This window comes from Sebastes fasciatus, chromosome 15, assembly GCF_043250625.1.
Source record: "Sebastes fasciatus isolate fSebFas1 chromosome 15, fSebFas1.pri, whole genome shotgun sequence".
Classification (NCBI taxonomy): domain Eukaryota; kingdom Metazoa; phylum Chordata; class Actinopteri; order Perciformes; family Sebastidae; genus Sebastes; species Sebastes fasciatus.
In genome coordinates this window covers 14,206,784-14,230,212 of record NC_133809.1, presented here as the reverse complement: position 1 = coordinate 14,230,212, position 23,429 = coordinate 14,206,784, and the positions used below count along the sequence as shown (strand labels likewise).

The following is a 23,429-nucleotide window of genomic DNA, read 5'->3' as shown; positions in this document are numbered from 1 at the left end:
GTCCAGAACACAGGATGAGAGTTATCCGCTGGCAACAACAAGAACATCCCATTAGGAGCTGGACAGAGCCTTGACAGACACTCTCTGCCTTTGCTGCTGCTGCTGCTGCTGCTTGGCCCTGAAAGCACCCTGCCTACTGCTGCTGATGCTGCTGATTCTCTGTGCTTCTCCCCAGCTCAGTGTGGCATTACTGGCTCAGCGCACTTGACACACAAGCTCAAACTTCACTTGTTGAATTTAAAAATGTTGAAATGCTCTCTCTGTGATTTATTTTTAGTTAGTCATGGAGTTGACCCCCCGCTGCTGTTACTGGCACTGAAATTCTGGCTGGCCGCCTTGGTTGATCGCCACGGTGAATATTTTCACCGCTTTATCTTGCCGTCAGACAGCCTTTTCCGAAAGGGGAACTGAACTGAAAGTGAAACTTATCTATGCTCTCTTCAAAGCCACCAGACTCGGTTGACGAAAACAGTATAGAGAAGTTTCACTTTCAGTTCAGCTCCCTGTCGGAAAATATTCTAAATATAGCGTACACTTAAACGGATTAAGATTTTTGTAGGTGGGCCTTTGTTTTAGCTGGCTAAAATACGTTTTGTTGCTGCCCCCATCCACATTGCATTGCTTCGGTGCATGTACTCCTGTCTGTTTCTCCAAGCTGGAAGTGTGCTGACTAGTTCTGTGTATTGGCAAGAATCTGGCAATAGTGTAGAGTACGTATCATGATACTGAGGTGATAATTTAATATATTGCGATATATTGAGATACTGTAAGCAAAGCGATATATTGTGATTTTGTTTTCAAATCAAATTTTAGGAAAACTTTCATAGTTTAAAGACACACCGCCATATGTGTAAAATCTGAGTAAAAAAAGTAACTGTGAAATGGCTACTATGGGGACTAACATCATTACACATTAATACAATTGGACTCATTGGATCCACAAGGCACAGCTTTCCAGTCATAACCAATTTGTGCAATTCTAAGACTGTTTAGGGACCCCAGTATGCAGAAATATTCAAATACACCACTTTAGAATAAGTGAAAATAACACATTTGTACTGCATGCAAAAAACTACTTGTTTTTTTGCCCCAAACTGCATGTGATTATCATAAAGTGGGCATGTCTGTAAAGGGGAGACTCGTGGGTACCCATAGAACCCATTTTCATTCACATATATTGAGGTCAGAGGTCAAGGGACCCCTTTGAAAATGTCCATGCCATTCCTTGTCAAAATTTAGCGTAACTTTGGAGTGTTATTTAGCCTCCTTGGCGACATGCGAGTATGACATGGTTGGATTCCTTAGGTTTTCTAGTTTCATATGATGCCAGTACCTTCACTCACACAAATTGAGCCCGCTACAACCTCCGAAAGACAGAATGGCGGCCGGGTCCGCCAGCGGGCTGTCGGAATTTTAAGGTTAGGTAGTTAAATAATTGGAAAGTCGATACAGTATCGCGATACTCACGTGTATCAATATTTTCTCACACCCCTAGTGCTGACCGCCATCTACTGCAGATAATACACTGACTATGGATAAATACTTAATACAACCCCACTTCAAAACACCTGAACTATCCCTTTTTAAGCAGATATTTTGCTTACAGATGAAGTACAAAGGAACTTTGTGGCTTCTCTGCTGATATCTGCTCTACCTAATTTAGGTCATTATTCATCCCAATACATAGATAGTGTGTTGTGATAGACAGCCTCTGCCAAAACAAAGCATACATGCATTAATTCAGTACACAGAGGCTTGTTATAACATCAAACCTTTAACTTTGATGCTGATGGCTTGGGTAAAATAAGTGGAGAAGAAGTGGGCCTGGTAATAATATCACCATGTAAAGCCATTATTTTAATATTGAGTTTTATTTTATTTTTTTCAGTGAAGGAAATGTTGGTTCCTGTACACCATTCTCTGTGTAAGAGACTAATAATCAACTTGAAAAATAGAGAGACAAGGCCACATTCACATAAACTGCCAGATGATTATTTTTAAACGTTAATGATCTACTCGTTCCTGAATCTGCTAAATTATACATTGTGATTTTGTCGATTCTGTTTCTTTCCTATGCTCGTACAGAATGTCACCCAGCCTGGTAAAGCCGCCTTTTTATCTTAAACAGCGCGAGCATTTGTCTTGGTCTCTATTGTTTTGGCTTCATGCACAAAATCAATGGAGCTCATTCATCACATGCTCATTGAAAATGAGCATATTTGTTTGAACATTTCTGAGGATTTTTCAGTACAGTGTGAGGCAGAGGAGCGCGATTTATCAAGACTGCGCAGGCAGTAGATGTTACAGTCATGGTATTTGCTTGCTGAAAAAGCATTATTCTGTCCCTTTAATCTTCTCCGCGCATCTGACATGAACAAATCACACACATGCAGACATGCACATGAGTAATTAATGCATGTATACACACATGCATGCTTGCACGCCCAAGCACACACAAATAGTCTCTGTGGCTTCTGTCACAAACAACCAGTGATGGATTGGCCCTTTCCATTTTAAACAGGGAGAAAACACATGCCCCCGGGGACCCTTGTGTGTGGAAGTACTTTGAAGTGTCCACATTTAATTCTTCTGTATGATAAATGAGAGGAGAGCTGCAGTTGTAGCCTGTGAGGGGAAAAAAGCTCAGCTCGCTCGACGAGGGGAGCGGTAACAAATGTAGCGATAGCTGATAAGCTGACTGTGTCTCTTGCTTTTGCTTGTTGTTCTGCTCCCTGCAGACCCCCACAGCCAGATAACAAATCCATCCTATCAATCAAACCCATCAATGGCTGGCTGCAGATTAGAGACAGTGATTTTGGGGCTGATTGGAGGGGAAATGCTGATTACACCTCCCTCTCTCCGACTTGATTACACTCTGCCTGTGTGTTGTCAAGCTCGGCTGCTGAGCTGTAATCACTGGGAGCTAAGAGCAGAGGCCGTGGCTCCTGAATAGACAAGGCACAGACGCAATCACACCAGTAGCTGGCGAGCTGTGACCATTGCTAGGTCATTGGAAAGGCCTGTATCTCACACTGTTGGTGCGTCTGTGCATGCTAACTGCACATAGGCCGACGCATGTGCAGGAATGCACACGTTACAGTCAGATAAGGAAAACTATTGTCTCACATTTTTTTTTCTCTCCAACTCTTGTTATGTTCCCCGCCTCCTGTTTCCCTCCTCCTCCTGTTTCTCTCCACTGTTCTGGCCTACTTCCATCACAGCGGCGGAGGGTCCCATCCCGTGCTGGAGTGTACACACACACACACACACACACACACACACACACACACACACACACACACACACACACACACACACACACACACACACACACACACACACACGGTGAGCACAATGAGCGGAGTCCTAATCTGTGCTTTATTTAGCTGCTTCACCTTTAAAACTGGAGCAGGTTTCCAGACAGTCTCTTCCTCAGCCACCTCAAGCTTCTTCTAACATTATATCCCTCTGCTCCTTCATCAATGTGCTCAGCCCTCCTTTATTCCCTGTTCACCTTTTTTTTCAATCACCAGAGCCATAGAGGCCTGCCTACGACTCAAATTGTCACTATGACTGTGCTGTCTAGTGCCTAACAGAGGCTGCCGTTCATGTTACGTGCAACAAAAACTGCATGAGTAACTCAAAGAATGTAAACAAACAGTTATTGTTAGAATTCTGCTGGCAAGTTTGAAATGTGGGGTGGTTTTAGTTTGCTTTGTTGTTTACAGAAAAATACTTTTTTTGATTTGTTCTCGGTGGGAGCACAAGAGCAAGCTGGATTTATTCTTTGCTCTTTATGTAAACAGAGAAACTGCAGAAACACAAACTTAAAGGTCCCATATCATGCTCATTTTCAGGTTCATACTTGTATTTTGTGTTTCTACTAGAACATATTCATATGCTGTAATGTTCAAAAAAACTTTATTTTCCTCATACTGTCTGCCTGAATATGCCTGCATTTACCCTCTGTCTGAAACACTCTGGTTGTGTCCAAGATTCGATACTAACATACTATTTATTACGCTAAAACAGTATGTGAGATATTATAGTATGTCCGAAACCTTAGCAGGAAACTAATAGTACGCAAATTGCATACTATTTCTGGTGAAATATTACAGTATGCAATGCTAGACACTAAAGCGGCATAAATATCCCACAAATGAAAAACAATGCGGTAGTGATGACAACGTTCATAACAGACGTTGACGGACAGCTCTGTAACATCAATAACGCTTCAATTTAACTATAAGTATAAGATTTCACTTTGCTTGGCGTAATATGTATTTTAAATTTTATTCAGACTTTGATTCTCACAAACCGTTGCTTCGGTCACATGAGGTTGGCACGGGTTACCATGGTTACATGTCTCCAACCGGCAAGGAGTCTTTCAGGAAGTGACGACGTAAATTACTGCTCAGTGCGTTCCAAAAGATACATACTACTGTTTATTCACACAAAAATATGTTGAACGATAGAATACATATTGAGTAAGTAGTGCATAGTATGTGATTTCGGACGAAGCCATACACTGCAACTGGAAATAAACTGGAACACATTTATAATGTTTACGTTTAAAACTATATATATATTGTACAGTTGTGACATCACAAAGTTACAAAAATCCTGACGGCTCATTTAAAGACACAGCTTCTGAATATGGGCTGTGTTTTTTACTCCGTGGATTAAGCATTTCGATACTTTCACTATATTTATATAGCTCTTAAACTTGCTTTATAATAAAAAAAGACAAGAAAATCTCACTTTTTACCATGTGGTACCTTTAATAATGATTGTCTGCAACTGGGAAAACAAAAAAAACACACTCGAAATTTCTATCAGGATCGTCTGCCAAGGTTTTTCCTTCATCTTCAACAACAGCGTTAGTTAACAGACGCACGATCTCAACAGGAACACTGTCTACAGGGTCGCTGTTTCAATTACTCTGGCTAATGTTTGTTACTCTAGTAACAGCCTCCTGCTTTTAATCCTCAACACACCATTCGGGACTGCTGGCACGACTGTGGATAAAATTCTTTTCATCTCGGTGTTGCGTGTGTGTGTGTGTGTGTGTGTGTGCGAGCTAGGTTCACATAAAATTCATAACTCTCTGTGTCCTGGTTCTGAACTGTCTTTGAAGCCCCAAAATTGTCTCATCCAGCTTGTGTTAGGTATCATTTCAATTGACACATTGCACTCCACTACTAGTGCTTTGAATTGAGCATACTTGCATGCTTGTTAGATGGAAACAGCTGTCAGGGGAGATAGCGAGAGTGACTCACTCCTCTTTCCCTCACTTATCGCTTGCCTATTCCAGTCTTGCTCCTCTTATTGTGACCTCCAAGAAAGTCAAAATATTCTCTTTTTTTCCTCTTTTTTCCCCCACTCAATTTTTCTTTATCATATTCACAGTGAGTGCACACAGCATTGGGACTGATTTTTTGGAAATGTTCTGGCCAGAGGAGAGGTGTGGCACATTTGGAAACAAGGTTGGATTAGGATGAAGAAATTATTAGTATGTGTTGTGTGCGCAGCATGCTCGTGATGATTTCTGAAAATTTCTCGAGTTTGTTCCGTAAGAGCTTCTCTCAAAGGGAAATTGAAATCTGTGTTCAGGAGGTGTAGCATCTCTGCAAACTAATAAATTGCATCTTGATTCAGCCACAGAGGCTGCTTTCTTTGGTTTAGTTTACTTTAGTTGACAATGAAAAGAAACATTTACACCTCAGCTTGTTTGTCAAGGATAACACAATAAAGTCCAGGACTTATTTTGCTGCTATTGTGCTAATTTACTTAATGAGGAGCTGTCTAACATCTTCTAGAGGAGCTTAACGCTGAATGTAGAAGGGGGTTCAGTGATATTTTAAGAGCTGAAGTTAGCAGCAAACTGTAGTGCAGTCATTGTTGAGGATATAACACAACCACAACCCCCACAGAAAGTGGAAATCTGGAACTGAATGACTTGCCTGTCTGGCTTTCTTGTTTGTATGTTTGACTTCACGGACATCATTATTTATCAACGCGGTCAATTCTGTGGCCAAGTTGTAACAGAGTCCAAACTGTGATGTCTGCAGCTGCACAGCATGGAGCTGGAGGCTGGCCGTATGGACAGTTTGTGCATCCAAAAGTTACATTTTATGGCACGGCAAACTATCCATGTGAGAGATTAATAAGCAGGAAATTGCTATCCACAAAGTTGGTGTCGTGTTCACGGTGATTTGAGTTGCTACTTTTTGAATTGGTTCACAACGTGCTTCCTTTACCTTCATTTAATAGCTTTGGCCACTACAGTAGGAAAATAACAAAAATACATTTACACATTTAAGCATTTTAAACATTATAATAATAGACATTGTTCTCGATTTAGATCCGGTACCTAGAAAAAGCATAATTCACTGTTAATAAGTGCATAGTTAACTGCTAATACATGCATAATAGTGTATGTATTAATCTTAATAAAGCAACAAAAAAGGTTAGTAAAGGTTTAACAATGATATAATAGGTAAGTTAGTTAAACTCAAAAAAATTTTTCTTTGCAGTGCTATTACAAACAATTATAAGAAACTACTCACAAGGCTTTATTAACATTGTTAAGCAGTTTATAAACTCTTAACATGTTTCTCATTAAGTGCTTATAAATGTCTTATAATTTAAAAATAAACGTGTTTGTAATGCTATTATTAACACTTAAATAGTCTTATTAATACATATTAATGTTAATAAGGACTTATAAGGGCCTTATTACCTATTAACTAATGCTTATTACGGAATCTTAATGTAAAGCGTTACCACAGTTTATAATTTAGTTTTATTGGTCCACCCTAAATTATCATTTTAATACATCATGTATAGTATAAATATTCAAGGCCATTCGTAAATTGCAGCACTCTGTAATTAATTCTTAGAGTGTCAGAAATAACAAACAAGACTGTCAGGAACAAGAAGGCTGCCATGCCCTTCATGTACAGAAATAACACAACAAAAGCGGACAAAATCGCAGCGTAGTGTCATGTCTTTATGATTCTTATTTTAGGAGAGTGAACTTTCACACAATTAGAATACGCTGACTGCAGATGGGCTTTTAGAAACTGACATGGTTGCGGTAACAATAACATGCCTAGTTGCACCATGAAGTCAGGATCCCACTGATGACTGATAGGAATGTGCGATGTTTTGTTATTTTTAGTGCTTGTTGGTTCATGTCTGCCTCCTGCATTCCCACAACATATAGCCCTTTTAATGCATATCTCCTTCCTGAGTGTGACAACCCTTTAGATGCATGCCACGCTGTCTACATGCTATTATACGTGGCTTCTGCATTCCTTTTTGGTCCTCTATGATACATGTTCAGCAGAACTAATGGATGGTGTTTGGCCATAGTGACTGAATGACTCATAGCGTGAGTGGCACCAATAGGAAGCCTGTTCTCTCAAAGCTGGAATAATTGACAGCAGCTCATCTGCCAACTCATCTAAATACAGAAACCTGCACTTGTGTTTCGCAGAAAGCTGAATCCAGGTCAAGTCACTATGGCATCATCAATTAAAATAGCACCATTGTCAAACAGCTGGCATACCGCCTGTTTCTTGCATGACCTACAGTATGAGACATGCTTTAGCAGTTAACCCAAGATTGGATGGCACAATCTGCTGGCTAATTTGCTTACCTTCAGTAATGTGATGTATTTGTGCCTGGAATGGAATATGTGGGTGTTTTATTGGTGTCATTTAGAGAGAATAGAATCAAATAGTTGGGAGATTTGATAAAAAAAAGTGGCTGTGGCCTCAAAGGCAGAGTTGTAGGAGGATTTGAGGCTTTATAGGACAGTTGACCTCCACCCACACCGCCCTCACCCACGTTGTTAGATCAGGAGGTGGAGGATGAGGGAGAATTGCCTCCGGGTCTGAAAAGTGAAGTGCCTTAAACTTGCATTCTTTCTAATAGCCAGCAGGGGGCGACTCCTCTGGTTGCAAAAAGAAGTCAGATTGTATAGAAGTCTATGAGAAAATGACCCTACTTCTCACTTGATTTATTACCTCAGTAAACATTGTAAACATGAGTCTATGGTTTCAATCTCTAGTTTCAAGTCTTCTTTAATACAGCATGGTGTTCATTTAGTAAATTATGGTCCCATTTAGAGTCAAATAGACCATAAAGCAGGGGATGCTTTAGGGCGTGGCTACCTTGTGATTGACAGGTCGCTACCATGGCGTTGTCCGGTCTGGGAGTTGTCCGTGTTTAACCCTTTCACAGTGTGTTTTCAGTTCCATCCATCCATCCATCATCTGTAACCGCTTAGGGAGCAGGAGAGCTGGAGCCGATCCCAGCTGACATTGGGCGAAGGTGGGGTACACCCTGGACAGGTTGCCAGACTATCCCAGGGCTGACACATAGAGACAGACAACCATTCACGCTCACATTCACACCTACGGGCAATTTAGAGTCAACAATTAACCTGCATGTCTTTGGACTGTGAGAGTAAGCCAGAGAACCCCGGAGAAAACCCACGCTAACACGGGGAGAACATGCAAACTCCACACAGACGGGCCCCGAGCCAGGTTCGAACCTGCAAACCCTATTGCTGTTTTCAGTTCATGAAAGTTAATTATAACCTTTTTGGTCACCTGAAAATATCTTATTCAGCGTCCGGTTGTACTTAGCTCCACTCTCTTGTGTCATTTCTGGTTACAAAAAAACAAGATGGCAACGGCGAAAATGCCAAACACTTAACATAAACACACACATGCACACTCATTGTGTTCCTCTCTCATTCTCTCTGTTGCTTTCACACTGTATCTTTTCCTGCTGTATAGCCTCGGTGTGATTTTGCCTTTTCAACACAAATGACTCACACACCTCGCTGGCAAACTAGCTTATCACGTCCGAGCACACACAGGGTATACATGGACTCGCATGTAATTGTTCATACACACACACGTATCCATCTACCCACGCATGTATTCCACACACCCCCACACACAAATCATGTCCAGCTATTGTGTATTTAAAGTGGCAACCTGCTGTTTTTCGTTCCTCCCGGTCTCCTGTGCCTGTCAGGGACCTCTGATGCTGTTGTTTAATGAGCAGAGGCTCTCCTCAGACTTGCTCCCAGTCTAGTCTGCTATGTGTCTGCTGTTGCAGCGCTGACCAGAGGAGACATGCAGGTCTGTGTCCCAAGGCTAATTGCTGCTACTTGGCTGATAGTCTTTCTTTGCTCCACTCTCATTGACTCCCCGGACTCCAGGGGGATTCCCATAGGCACCCAAAGACAAACAAACCTGGGCGGACAATCGATAACGGATGCAAGAGTTACCGCTCAGCACAGCCGCTGATTAAGATTCCCTGGGAATGTGTGTGTGCACTATGTAAGAGTGTGAGTATGTGAAGGTGTTTGCTGATTGTCCCCCACTCCTTCATTGCTAACTGGAATCTTCAGCCAGTCCCCGAGTGCTTGTTTATGTGATTTTGATTAAGAGCATCACAGAGTTCAGAGGCATCCTCACAACAACAGCACATTAATGCTCCTAGGTAATTACTCACACAACATCTCAGGTTCACAACCGGGTAGGTGAGAATGTGTCCGCGCCTAAATGTGACACCTGATCTACTGACAATGTTAAATGAGTCTGTGTGCTGTAATGGGTTAGCTTAAGATATAGCTTTCATAAGTTTTCTCTATTTTGATGTGTCTTTTTGTTAGGGATGAAATTTGTCACGTCAGTGCAACAACAACCAAATTAAAAAGTAAACAATAATACTCACAAGTCATTAAACAGCCATTTCAACAATACATCTGCCTAATATAATGAGAAAGAAAAAAAAACGTGATGACACAATATACGCACACACAATAGATTACATAAACGCTCAATTAAACTTAATGTTTCATTCTACGTTTTAGTTCCTTTTAATCCCCCTTATTAATTTTTTAGTATTAAAAAAGCAGCATTTTCACATTTCCCATATATATATAAATATATATATATACATATATATTAGGGCTGTCAATTGATTAAAATAATTGCGATTAATTGCATGATTGTCCATGATTAATCGCAAATTAATCACTTTTTTTTATCTGTTAAAAAATGTACCTTAAAGGGAGATTTGTCAAGTATTTAATACTCTTATCAACACAGGAGTGGGCAAATATGCTTGCTTTATGCAAATATATTCATATATTTATTTATTTATATATTTTTTATATATATCCAATTTGCATGAAATATTTACACATTTGAAATCTTGGAAACTCCAATTTAAGAGAATTCAAGTTAAAGAATATTAAGTTGCTATTAGGAGTCAAAATCTAGTAGTAGAGTAGTAGTAGTTTTAAAAAGCGGCGTTCTGTATGGTATGATATGCCCCTGTGTGCCGTTGACTGCCATCGGCAAGCAAGCATTGCTGTGCGTTAGTGTCACCTCGCCTCTCTCCACCCTCTCTAACCCTCCATTCCCTCTGCTCCCCTTCTCACTGGGCTCATGTTTGCTTTTGTTCTAGTCTCCAGCCCGCCTGACTCACAATGATGATCTTGACCAAGCGCAAGGAAAGGTCAAGGTCGGCCGGCAATTTGCCTCAAAGCAATCAGGCTCGTCTCTCTGCGCTAACAGTGTGAGCTCTCCGTCTCTGTCGCCATCTTGCCGTCTCTCCATATTTTTTCTCTCCTCTGTGTTTACCCGCGGGGGGTCGGGTGGAGGGGATGTGTGTCGGGGAGGATTGACAGCAGGGGGGAGGGGGGTCTGCCCTGCTTTGAAGTCTCAGCTCTGACCGGCGGCTGGGCGAGGGCTGGGGACTTGAAAGCACCAAGCGCCACTGCCTCGGTGACATTTCAGCACAGACCAGCGTGACCCAGCTGGGTGCTTGTGTGTGTGTGTGTATATATATATATATATGTGTGTGTGTGTGTGTGGACAAGAGAGTGTCTCCTTGTGGCTTCAGCTGTCCTCAAGGACTGCTGGCTGCTGGGGGCTGTTTGCCTCCACACCAAAGGGATTACCTTTCATTACATGAAAAACAGAATCACCCATTCAACCTCTAACCCCTCTCTCAACAATAGTGCCATTGGGATGCAGCGCTACAGCTGATACCCCCTGTTATAAATACACACTCAGTAGCCAGACCTAGCACACAACAGATATTGCATGAGCCATGGCTACATGTAACATTTCACATGATTTTTCAGAGCACACACACGAGGCTCAAGGACAGTCTCCTTTGGGTCAGCTGTTCTTTGCAGCCCAGTGTGCCTGAGTGGCTTTCCTCTGATGGCTTCACACACATGAAAGACTTCACTTTAATGTGTCACACACTCAGCCAAACAACATCAAAGCCTGCCCGTGGCCTGTAGCTGGACGAATGTCTTAATCTACCTCCCCCATGTGTGTGTGTGTGTGTGTGCCGTTCTGTCTGTCCTGTAAATGGTGTAAACAGGTGTTAACATGTCAGCCCACAAGATGCCACATGCCGCTGTGTCATGATCCCCTGAACAGCTGTCTACCCCCCCCCCGCCATTGTGTGCGTGGGTGTATGTTGGTGAGTGTGTGTGAGTATGTGTTTACTGTTAGGGTTATAAATGGCTGCGATAGGAGCTGTAGCCCTAGATATTGTGCTAAGCCAAGGACAAACAAAGAGAAAGGGCAGAGAATGAAAGGGAGCTTTATGGCAATAACTGATTTCCTCGAGAGCACGTGGAATTTTCATCTTCTATATCTCTGATTTAGTGGGTAGGGAGAGAGACTGTCCACTAAACAAAAAGTTCATCCCTGCTGCTGGCTTAGTGTCTCCGTCAACAGCCATTTTATGTTCCAACAAATGCCCTTGAGCAAAGGACAGAAACTCTACCCCCCTCTGTCTTTGTCTGTTTCTCTGCATTAAAGAAGCAGCTAATAACGCCTGTAATGTAAATGTAAATTTTCCGTCCTCAGACTGAGATCGAGAAGCTGGACTACCACCACTACCTGCCTCTATTCTTTGACGGCCTATGCGAGACCGTTCATCCGTACGAGTTCTTCGCCCGCCAGGGAGTCCATGACATGCTGGAGCACGGAGGCCCCAAGATCCAGCCCGTCGTTCCCCAGCTCATCATCGCCATCAGGAGTAAGTCTTGGAGGGCGTCTGCTCTCACGGTTTACAAATCACACACAACACAGCTCCTTTTCCCAAGTGACCCCATGTGTGTGTGGATGTCATTTCACCTTCACTGTGTTCCCCCAGCAGCCACCGATGGGAAAATGTGGTTATCTCATGACTGACGAAATACCTTACAAATGCTGGTATTGTGTCAGCCTAAATACAATTAGAGTATTGTTAAGATATTCCCATGAAGCTCTAAAGAAGGTTAAGATCATAGCTATAAAGTGAGGAGGAGGGAGAAACCAAAGGTGACCAAAGGTAACTTGATATTATTTGTCAGTGAATAACCCTCTAAAGCCTACATAGACAAAGAAACGTCTGGACACAGTTTTATGTTTTTGCCAGCTCTGAGCTTATTCTTTCAGTCATAGTCAAGTGTTATACGTCATATGATTCAGGGGAACCTACCCTCTCTGTCTGGTGCAGTGTTAAGTCACCATCCTGCATTACCTTTATGTGAGCATACCATATTTGATATATAAAAAAACAAAAAACGGCCAGTGAAAAAAACGTATTTTTTTTTTGTTGAAGAACTAGTCAACCAGGAAATTAGAGCTGCAACGATTAATCAATTAGTTTTCAACTATGAAATTAATCACCAACTATTTTGAAAATCGATTAAAGCTTCAGTAGGCAGTGTATTTTTGGCATCATTGGGCACAAATTCCTTAATAACCTTTCAGCATATTGTAATTGAAGTGTTCTGAGAGATAACTAGACTTCTGCACCTCCTCATGGCTCTGTTTTCAGGCTTTAAAAAGTCTAGCCCATAACGGTAGACTTTGACCAATCACAGGTCATTTCATTGAGAGAGCGTTCCTATTGGCTGTGCTCCGGTCATGTGAGCAGCCCTACCTGCACAGGACCATAATCACAGCAATTTTCAATCATTAAAATACAGCAACTATCCAATTAACTATTAATGAAAAGAAATGTTCCTACTATCGTATTTGTTTACATTAGTTTTACAAACCTTTCTATTACTAAATATCATTATTACTATTTAATGAGTGGCTGACAGCCAAGTCATCTTCTCAGTTAGAGTTCAGTTGCAGCCTTAATAAATATTTATGTCATTATTTCATGATTTACTATTTTTATGACAGCAGTTAGATTTCTGTTTGCGAATCTCAGACAAATCCCAAGTCTAGAAGACATTCTCGGTGGCTTACAGTGTAGCCAGCTGAAGCCTTAAATAAATCAGAAGCTATTAACATACACACACTTAAATAAAAGGCCTAGTATAGTTGGTAGGAAACATGAAGTAGCATAATAAAGAAAGTCCTTTGTAATGTTCGCAAAATCGACCTAGCTTGAAAATACGTGAGAATACATTAAAAGAGGTGCATTATCACTTTGAAAATAAATGGTTAAATCAATATTAATGTGCAAATGTATTAAGATATTTTTGAATAATTACACACAATGGCACTCTCAAACCCCTCTTACACAATATTGCAGCAGCAACGGAGTGCAACCAAAATAGCACAACATACTGTACCGGGAATAGACTCACCTGTCTGCTACAACAGATTCTAACATTACCGTACAACCAGTCCTGTGACGAGTCCTAATTTGGTTTCACAGTCATACGGTTCCTATTATTACATTAACCCTCGGGGCGAAGCGTCCTTGTTTTTGCATTTGCCCAAAGAGGTTGGCTCTAAAAGCGTGCCTGCTAATCTGCCATGTGCGATGTGGTGACATGCTACATTTAACTGTGTCATCGTGGCCCGCCTCCTTACCTTTCCATGCTGACACGTTTCCACGCGCTCACAACGCACAAGTTGGCAGATGGAGATGCGCGGAAAGGTCACGTCTCAAGTCAGATTCGTCTACGTCAGAATTTACAGTGACGTGGACGGGAAAGGTTTCTCGTGTGGCGAACACGAGGGGGTAAAGTTAGAGGAATGCAGAGTACGGCTTTTGTTGGAAAATCTCAGCACAGACACACAGTCTCACACACACACTGTCTTTTGTTTGGCGCCGCTGCCAAGTGGAGTGTCAGTTTCAAAGTGGGAGCCTTTAAGTGGCGCCCAGTGAGCCTGGGATAGTGTTCATGTCATGGGCAGTTGGCTGGTGGTGCGTACGTGAATGTAAGTGTGTGTGAGTGTGTGTGTGTTCTTTGTTTGTGTGTGGGTGTTGGACGTCGTCTGTGGAGGCAGAGGGGCGTAACGGCCAACACGAGGCACGGCTGTTAGAGGCGCAGAGACACAGTGACAGACTGACCCTGGCACAGTCTGCCACCGCGCTACACACCGCACTGAGCACACACTGCGAGGTCTTAACCATTACACATCTCACAGTGTTGTGAGTTTTACTGTATTTTTAAAGCGGCCCTCCAGTGTATTTTGGCATTTCTATAATATTGCGTCAGGATTTGTCAGCTCTGAGGTTGTCACAATCTGATTTGCTCATGTATAGGTAAAATCATAATAACACACACAGGCTGGATATAAAACTATTTATTAAACTACACCTATTATATTTCAGTTTTTCTTAGACACAAGTAGGGAGGGCTTTAAGGAAAATAGTGTTTTAGTAAAGTACATTTTGTTGAATACTTTTAAATTTGATCATTTTCTTGCCATACCCAATGCAGTACGTTTTTGCTCTTCATCAAGAGGCGTCCACATTACACACAACTTGTCATTATGCACAGAGCGACCGGGCCGCTCACTAACATAGACAGTAGTTTATAAATTCAATCCCCTCAGCAGTTTTTGGTCATTTGCCCCCTGGGAGGCCAGACCAAAGGTGATGGTTATGTGCTCTTCATGAAAAACACGCACTTCGCACTGATAATGGAATTTTAAATGGCCTGCTCCTTATTAACTTCTTGGTTTATTAAAAAATCAGGCCTGTTTCTCCATCCACAAGGCGAAGCCGCCAGTCCGTGTCTCTGTTGCAGATTAATTACTTTTCTATGGAGCAGGGAAGAAGAAGGGGAAGAAAGTAAAAAGCCGTCTGCAGTCGAAAATGGCAAGATATATATTTTTCTCCTCCGACGTTAATACATCTTCAATGTGGCTGGCAGGCTCTTATCTGCAGAGCGACTGAGTCACGTCAGGCCCTGGTGAATTTTGATGATGACTGCAGGTCACCCAATGAGAATACACAATGAAGGAGGCTCTGGCTGACATTATACTCTGAGGCGCCGTCCTCAGTGACTTAAAGACTGAACTCTTTCCTACTGCTCACCCTGTTCCCTTCACCCCATGGTAGACAGACTACCTTATACGTGAAAAAAGCAGGTGTTTTTTTCTCAAAATGTGTTTTTTTTTTAAAGTAACCACTGGTAAAATAATCAAAAAGCTGAAACTGCAGAAAGAATATGGCAAATGATTTTATATGAAACTCTGATATTTCTGTAGTAAAGACAAAAAATTGACAAAAAAAAGGTCATGCTCAGCTAAATAGTGCCACGGTGACTTAAGAAGAAAGGGTACCTGTTACTGAAACGCTGTGGTTTGGGTTTTTCTGGCTTCCTTAAATAGGGTGGAGGATTCAGAACCATGCCTCCATTGAGCCTCAGTTGATTGGCATAACATTTGTTCAGCTTTGGCCCAAAATGAGACTTTCATTACAAGAAGATCCTCAGTTACGCCTCTGCACGGGAACATCTTCTTCTGATCTGAAAAGTATATTTATACTACGAGCGAGAACAATTCACCGCTAAACTCCGACGCGTCGCCCTACCTCTGACATTTCACAGGAAACAGAATACAAGGTCACCACTGTTTTATTTTCACACTGAATATGAAACAGGTCCTTGCATGAATAGATTATTACTTTATTCAGATTTGTCCCAACACAGGTTTTATACCAGCATTAATATATCAGGCCCTCGGCTGCCTTCCCCCCCACCCCGCTCTTTTATTTTTTTTTTTCCTTTCTTTTTTTTTTTTTCCCCCGTCAAGGCGAGAGTGCCGATGAATAATTGAACAGTCCCGCGGTCCAAATGTCACAGCAGGGAAAATTGTTTGCGCTGGCTGGTAATTAGAATTTCATTGTTTGTTATGTAGGTTTGAAATTCCTGTCATTCCACATTCCACCTTATCTCGGCGATGGCAGATATCTCGCCGCTTGTCTATCTGGGGAGACACTAAGGCAGAGATGGAGAGATGGCACGGAGCACAATATATTCGCTCATTCAGCATCATCTCCACTGATGCTGGTCCTCTGTATAGGCCACACACACACACACAGACACACACAAACACTCACTGACAAAGACAAAGACAAACTCTCAACTGGACACAAAACAATGGACTTCTTCAACTAGTGATTTTCTCACACGCACTCAAAATTGTATGAATGCAATATGATGACGTGTAAGATATGGGGTGTAAGAAAATATCGATACACGAGTATCGCGATATTATGTGTTGTGATACTTTATCGATTCTCCAAAACACTGTATTCATTTTTAATTAAATTAATTAATTAAAAATCTGGCCCGGCCACTATTCAATCTTTCGGAGGTTGTAGCGGGCTCAGTTTTAGAGCTGAGTGAAGCTTATGAGATCATATGAAATTAAAAAACCTAAGGAATCCATTGGTACCAACCATGCCATACTAGCTTGTAGCAAAGGGGAAAAATAACGCTCTGACATTATGCTAAATGTTGGAGAGGAAAAACTGGCATAGCCATTTTCAAAGAGGTCCTTTGACCTCTGACCTCAAGATATGTGAATGAAAATAGGTTCTATGCGTACCCATTTTATGCTAATTCCATGGAGTTTCGGGCAAAAACCATGCAGTTTTTTGCATGCAGCACAAATGTGTTATTTGTTCCTATTCTAAAATGGTGTGTTTCTAGTGTGTTCTTTATACTATGACAGTTTTCCTAAAAATTAGATTTACAAAAATTGCAATATATTGCCTTGCTTACAGTATCACAATATATTGAATAGTTATCCCAGCATCATGATACGTATCGTATCACCAGATTCTTGCCAATACACAGCCCTAGTGTAAGACGTTTTATCCCTTCGACCTATCAGCCACTTGTTGTTTATATGACTTCTATGTTGTATAACTTCATTAATATTTGGCTGCTGCCGTGTTCAGAGCCACCTGAGCTCACGACTGAGGCTGACATTTTGTCTTTTTGCTTTTAATAAGTTTGTGTGGAACGTGTGTGCGTCTCTGCGTGTTAAGTGTGCTTATGACGGCTTTGTGTTTGCATATGAGTTGTTTTAACACAGGCTGTGGTTGAATGCATTATGCTGTTCTAACTGTCACGCAATATTTTAGTGTTGTTGCTCTCTCAGTCAGCCTTCTTTGTCAATTTCAACATGGTGCTGGGATAGGGGTGAAAGTTGGATCGGTGAATCCACAGTAAGTATGACTTGCAGTGGATGAGGAAGATAAAATCCCCGTGGAAGATGGAGGTCTGTGGCACAGCAGCTGAAGATCTCTGTGAATTTATGCCGCCGACTGAGCAGGCGCTGAACCAAATTAGCAGCATTGCCTCCTAGTTGCTTGTAAAACAGACACTTTATTGCACTTGTGGCGACGAGCGTTGTCGTCAGCAACACAACTGAAGAGTAAACACATTTCATCCGTTTTTGTTTTTCCAGCGTTGTTGGCGGCCATTTGTTCTGTGAGAGTTAATGGGACCGGCCCTCTTGCAAAGTCAGGTGTCAGGAGAGAAAAGAAGGGCTGAAAGAGGGAGAGAGAGCTTTAAGTGTAGCAGAACATGTTGCGAAAGACTTAATCAGTGCTTCAGTTTTCACTAAATTAGTATATAACTTGTTGGCATCTGCGCACCATATCTTCATACAACAGTTTGATATCTTACGAAAAGTTATTCCTCATTTTTCCAGCAAAGTTCGTTACATGCATACAGTCCTTTCAAAATAAACTTCCATCTTCACAGGAAACAACTTGGTTAAGTTTAGGCAACAAAAGTACTTGGTTGGGTTTAGGAATAGATCGTGGTTTGGGTTAAAATAACACTGGAAGTGGCGTAACTTAAATACGGAAGTTACGTGACAAATAAATCAACGTTTCTGGTTTCACACGAGCCACAAACACCGGTCTCCTGGGCGAAATCCAGTGTTTTTTGGACTTTGTACTTACTGGTTCACAACTACGTGGATTGAGTTGATTTTGTGGGATTTTGTATACGATATATTACGGTGCATTACTTTTTGTAGGTGTAGTTACGAAAGGTTTATGAAAACAGCCTGATCTGGGAGACAGTGCAGATGCTCAGTACATTCATTTTTTTCTCTTCAAAACTAAAAACAAGAAAATATACTTGCTTTAAATACTTTTGTTGATCATTTTCTTGTCTTTTGCCAGATTAAAATGATTCAGTTAGTGTTTAGTTTTTCAGTTTTCAGTTTTACCTCTCATTTTCTTTTTCTCTCCTTTTCTACGTCTCTCTCTCTCTCACACATGCCAACACATCTCTACGTCAACCACAAGCTCTCAGTGTTTCTGCTCACATGCTGTTTTCTTTGTTTTGACTGTTTATTTCATGTCTTTCATTTTCATTGTTGTAGGTGCTCACTGGCAAAATAGACGCTGTGATGCCATTACATCCTCTTTTTGTGAAAGTAGGCATCAATTGACAGTTTAAGGATTCATAAAGATAAATAGCTCAGGTCTGTTTTTCTAACTTGGGTTATGCTGACAGTCTGCACAGGGAATTACCGTCACTCAGGCAGAAGCTCACATAAAAAAAAGAAAAAAAACTTTAAAAATCACAAATAAAACAAGCGTAAAGGACTGGAAAAATATGTCAGTCTTAGTTGCTAATCACAGTTATTTTCTAGCCCTTTGCCTTCCGCCTGCCACATCTCTTCATCTCTCTCTCTGACATTTTATCTTTTGTTGTTTTTCCCCCTTCCCTCTTTCTCTCTGAATTTGTCTCTCTTGATCTCTCCAGCCCTCCATCTCTCCTGCCATCATTCCCTTTTGTTCTCTCTATCAGTGGGAGATGGAGTTAAGTGCAGCTGTAGGCCAAATAGCCCAGTGATTGGCTCTCACTTACTCCTACCTCCCCAGTGCATTTGAAATCACTGATTGCAGACAAGCCAGCCTAAATCAAAGCCCAGCTATAAAGGAAATGCTTTCAAGGGGAAGAGGGAGTGTGTGGGGGTTAAGATTTATGTGTAATTTCACTACGTGTGTGTGTATGCTAAGCCCACTCTTCTGTACCATATAATTGCACCTGTCAGAGTCACTGTACCTCCACCTGCCTGAACAAACAACCTGTAAATCAGATCCCAAAAACTGACTGACCGTTTGTCCCTTGCAGACTCTTTTTTTCTTGACCTCTAGCTGACCTTTGCCATCTGTCTCGCCCCCTAGATGCCCTGAACACGAGGAACCGCCTGGTGATCTGCACCACCCTGAAAGCCATGCAGCAACTGGTGATGTCCGGCGACATGGTGGGAGAGGCTCTGGTGCCCTACTACAGGCAGATTCTCCCCATCCTCAACATCTTCAAGAACTCGAACCGTGAGTTCCAAATGGTTGAGTGCTAATTCATGGATAGACGGCGTGTCGGCATGACGAGGCTCTGCTCTTTTTGTGGAGCAGTCACTGTGTAAGCACGTCCCTTTGTGGTATAAATCAGTTTTCTTGCTACTACGTCGGCAAACGTTTACGAGCCGGTAAGTGATAAGTATTCATGTGTTAAGACTGTGAGTCTTGTGACTTCCAGGCAGAAAGCATCCTGTTTTCTACCTATTGTTTCCTCTGTGGATCCAATGTATGTGCCTGCCCCTGAATCCTTTTTTCGTTTTCCTCCCACCACTTTAACATCCACTTGACAGAGACGCTCCATTTTGTCCTTTCTGCTGTCAGTCATGGCTGCATTGTGCTGCCGCTGTTGAGGAGGAGACTTTGTCCTTGCTCTCTCTGAAAGCCTCCACCTGGGTGACACCGAGACCTGGGGAGATTGGCATCGGATAGGCAGGCCTCTTTGTGTGGCTGTGTCAAAGCACTTAGCATGGCGTGACATGATGTGGGCCCCATTGGAGGATTTAGAGACACAAGCGATCCCGAACACAGCTCGCCACACAGTCAGTAGGATGTGGAGAGTGACATTGTGAATCAATCATTTAAACACAGGCTTTAACAGGAGAAAACACAAGGCTTTAGTCTCTTAATCAATATCCAATTTGAATCTCTTGTCTCTTTAATTCGCTTACATTATCTGCTACTATTTGCTGAGGTCTAAGAAAAGGAAGGCGAGAGCCGAAAGAGATAGCGGTGAAAGACAAAGGACGGAAAAGAAAAGCCTGCCTTATTAGCGCATGGCCATATGCAAATCTCCTCTGTAAATTAGCTGTCAAATCAATCCCCTAAACCGTTTTGAAGCGTGAGTTTCTCCGCCGCAGCGCAGGCTCAGCAGTTGGCCGGTGAACCCCACCAGGAATAGTTTTATCTCTGCCTGGTAGTTACCGTGCCGGCCTGTCTACCTGCCTGGCCGCTTGTCTATCCTCCTCTGGCAGGCGTCGATTAAACCTCGAGCCAACCTCTCACCTGGCAGACGTCCCCGGTATTGACCTCTCGCAGAGAGACCAGTCTGGGCCGGAGAGGGGTCCATACAGCTGCCAAAGCACAGGACCCAATCGGCTAAACAAGGACGGCGCTTCCTGTTCAGCACTTTATAGGCATCCAGGAGAGTTTGTCTCTCTTTAAAGTTTGGGTTGAGTTGAGCCTGATACAGAAAGTTTAACCAAAGTAAAGTATACAAGTATGTATATTTAAGCTAGAACAGAAGTTCATAGATAGATAGTAGGGCTGTGTATCGGCAAGAATCTGGCGATACAATACGTACAGTATCATGATACAGGGGCAGGGGTTGCAATTTGCATTTAAATCCAACATCATAGCACTACTTTGAGAGGGCACATACACTGAGATGATACATATCTTTTCAAATTAAATAAAGTATCGACTGGGTTAAGCTTTACATGTAAACTATTCATTAAAAATGTATTCAGTGTTTTTGAGAATCAACCCAGTATCACAAAATATAATATCGCAGTATTCGATTTTTTCTATATTTTCTCACACCCCTAATAGATAGATAGACAGATTTCCAGTGTTATTATTTTCTTCCCATTCCTTCTGGACCTTTACTGTTAGATAAGCCGTCAATTCATGTCCTGCACCACCCACTCCCTGCTAACACACAAAGATACGACTTCAAAAACAGAGCATATACGCTTCCCTTTTGGGGACCGAACTCTCTGTGAATCAGAACTCTGTGTTCTTTCTCTCTAATACGCAAATATTTCAGGGTTGTTGTTCTCTCACGCTCTTTCTCTCCCTGTGTGCCTTTGTCTCTGTCTCGTCTTCTGTTTTATGTGGCTTGTTTATATCGATATCAAAGCGTTCATTGAAGTCCATCTATTATCTAATATATCGCTTATATACACCTCCAGCTCCATCCCACGCTCAGTCGGCTGTCTCAACCAGAGCCAGCGTGCTGCCTCCAGCAGACAGGCGCGATCATTGTATTTAATACACTAGAAGACACAGAGGACTGTCTAGTAGTGTGTGGTAACATCTCCCTCTCTTTGGTTCTCCCACACTGTAACTCACAGAGCTCGCATGGTATCCCTCTTATCTCCTGAGCCACAAACAGGCCACTGTCCAGTGTGTGCCAAGTGTGTGTGTGTGTGTCTGCATTTGTGTGCATCTGTCATGAATAGATGTGTTGTGTCTCATATGCAGCTGTTGACTCCAGTGTGGGTGAAGGCCCCTGCTTTCTGTCTCCGAGTCTCTCTGTTCACTGTTGTTTAGGTCTGACAGCCTCGGGCACATCATGCTCTACTAGACGTCCACTACACTCACATATACGCACAGACACACACATATATATAATCACACACTGTCCCAGCTACAAAACCTGCCTTTGTCCCTGTCTCCCCAGTTGTTCTAGCTGTGAATCAATAGGCTGACAGCCACTGCTGCAGCGTCGGGGCTCCACTCAGATATCACCAGTATCTCATCATGGGACAGATCCCCCAGGCTGTGTTCACACACTCCCGCTGTGTCGCTCCCACTCTGAGACAGGGTTGTGACCTGTTAAATTGGTCTGTATACAGGCCTTATCTGGGCCATTTTTCCAGGGTCAGAGCCGGAGCTTTACAGCCATCTCCAAAAAGGACCCTCGGGTGTCCCTTCACTCAGACAGAGCACTGGACCTCTGACCAGGAGAGCACGCTCAACGCCCCGCATGCTCAGCCTCTCTGGGATCCAGGCCTCTGAAGAAGAAGCAGCTCCATTGTTCAATGAGAGAGAAAAATGTTGCTGTTTAACTACCCGGCAGCCGGTTGCCATTCTTACCGCTGACACAGTAATGCGTCATTTTGAAGCGCACAATAATGAGCAATCACATAGTATCACCGTCCTTGATGTACCCCTTTGTCTCCTGAATCAGCACTCTCAGCTTTTGTTTGCTTTGTGCCTTTTGCATATCAGCTGTGTTAGTGTGTGTGGTTATGTGTGTGTGTGTGTGTATGTGTGTGAGAGACAATGTTGAGGATAGTGTAGGAATCTCTCCAATGCGATTTACACAGCTCTCTTGTTTGCTTGCTGTGATGAATCTTATCCCTAATGAAATGCAACAACGTTCCTTATGAAGGAGAGATGTGCTCCCTCATCCAGCAAATTCCTCTTCTGAGCTCGAAAGGACGGGGACTCATCTACTGTACGTCATCTGAGGAAGAGAGAGAGAGAGTTTGTGGAGTAAAGTACACAGAGAAAATATTCTAGGAATAGCGAATGTGCGCAGATTTTTTCTTCATTGTCGTTATAAAATTCAGTGTTTCCACTATTAAGGCCTTTGCACACCAAGTCTGTATTTTTCGTCCAAAATTGTTGCACGTTTAAATATAAAAACAACTTCCGAAACTTTCCTCCATCATTATAGTTTCGGAACAGGTTTGATTTTCTCATCCGTCAAAAGGCAAAAGAGGGTTGTTTGACCCCTCAGAGCCACCATTCCTGCAAACATCATTATCCAAAATGGCATGATAAACATTTACTCCGTCTCCCAGCACAAAGCACTTTAGGATAAAGAAATAAAAGAATACAGAGATGAGGAATATTAAGATAGATTGTGTCAGGTGATCGCAGAACAGCTTGGAATCGGGGATGGTCACAAAACAAAGGACAGTAGTGATTGTGCTCTAAGCAGCTAAACGATAGCTTCTTGCTAATGTCATTCATTCATTAGCTCCGTTTGGGACTAGCGCTATCCATTCCACCCACGTAATTAATTCAGTTTTGTCTTATACTGCGAGTTTTTGCAAAAAATAGAATAA

At 42.2% G+C, this 23,429-nt stretch overlaps 1 protein-coding gene across 1 annotated transcript in view; it reads left to right on the top strand.

The window, feature by feature from the left end:
- The window catches only part of pacrg (PARK2 co-regulated), a 148,245-nt gene that overhangs the window by 64,012 nt on the left and 60,804 nt on the right, over positions 1 to 23,429 (top strand). Inside the window, exons 3-4 of the mRNA XM_074660828.1 lie at positions 11,922 to 12,093; positions 19,456 to 19,605. Of these exons, the coding sequence (XP_074516929.1) occupies positions 11,922 to 12,093; positions 19,456 to 19,605 (322 nt within the window). The remainder of the gene's footprint in view (positions 1 to 11,921; positions 12,094 to 19,455; positions 19,606 to 23,429) is intronic.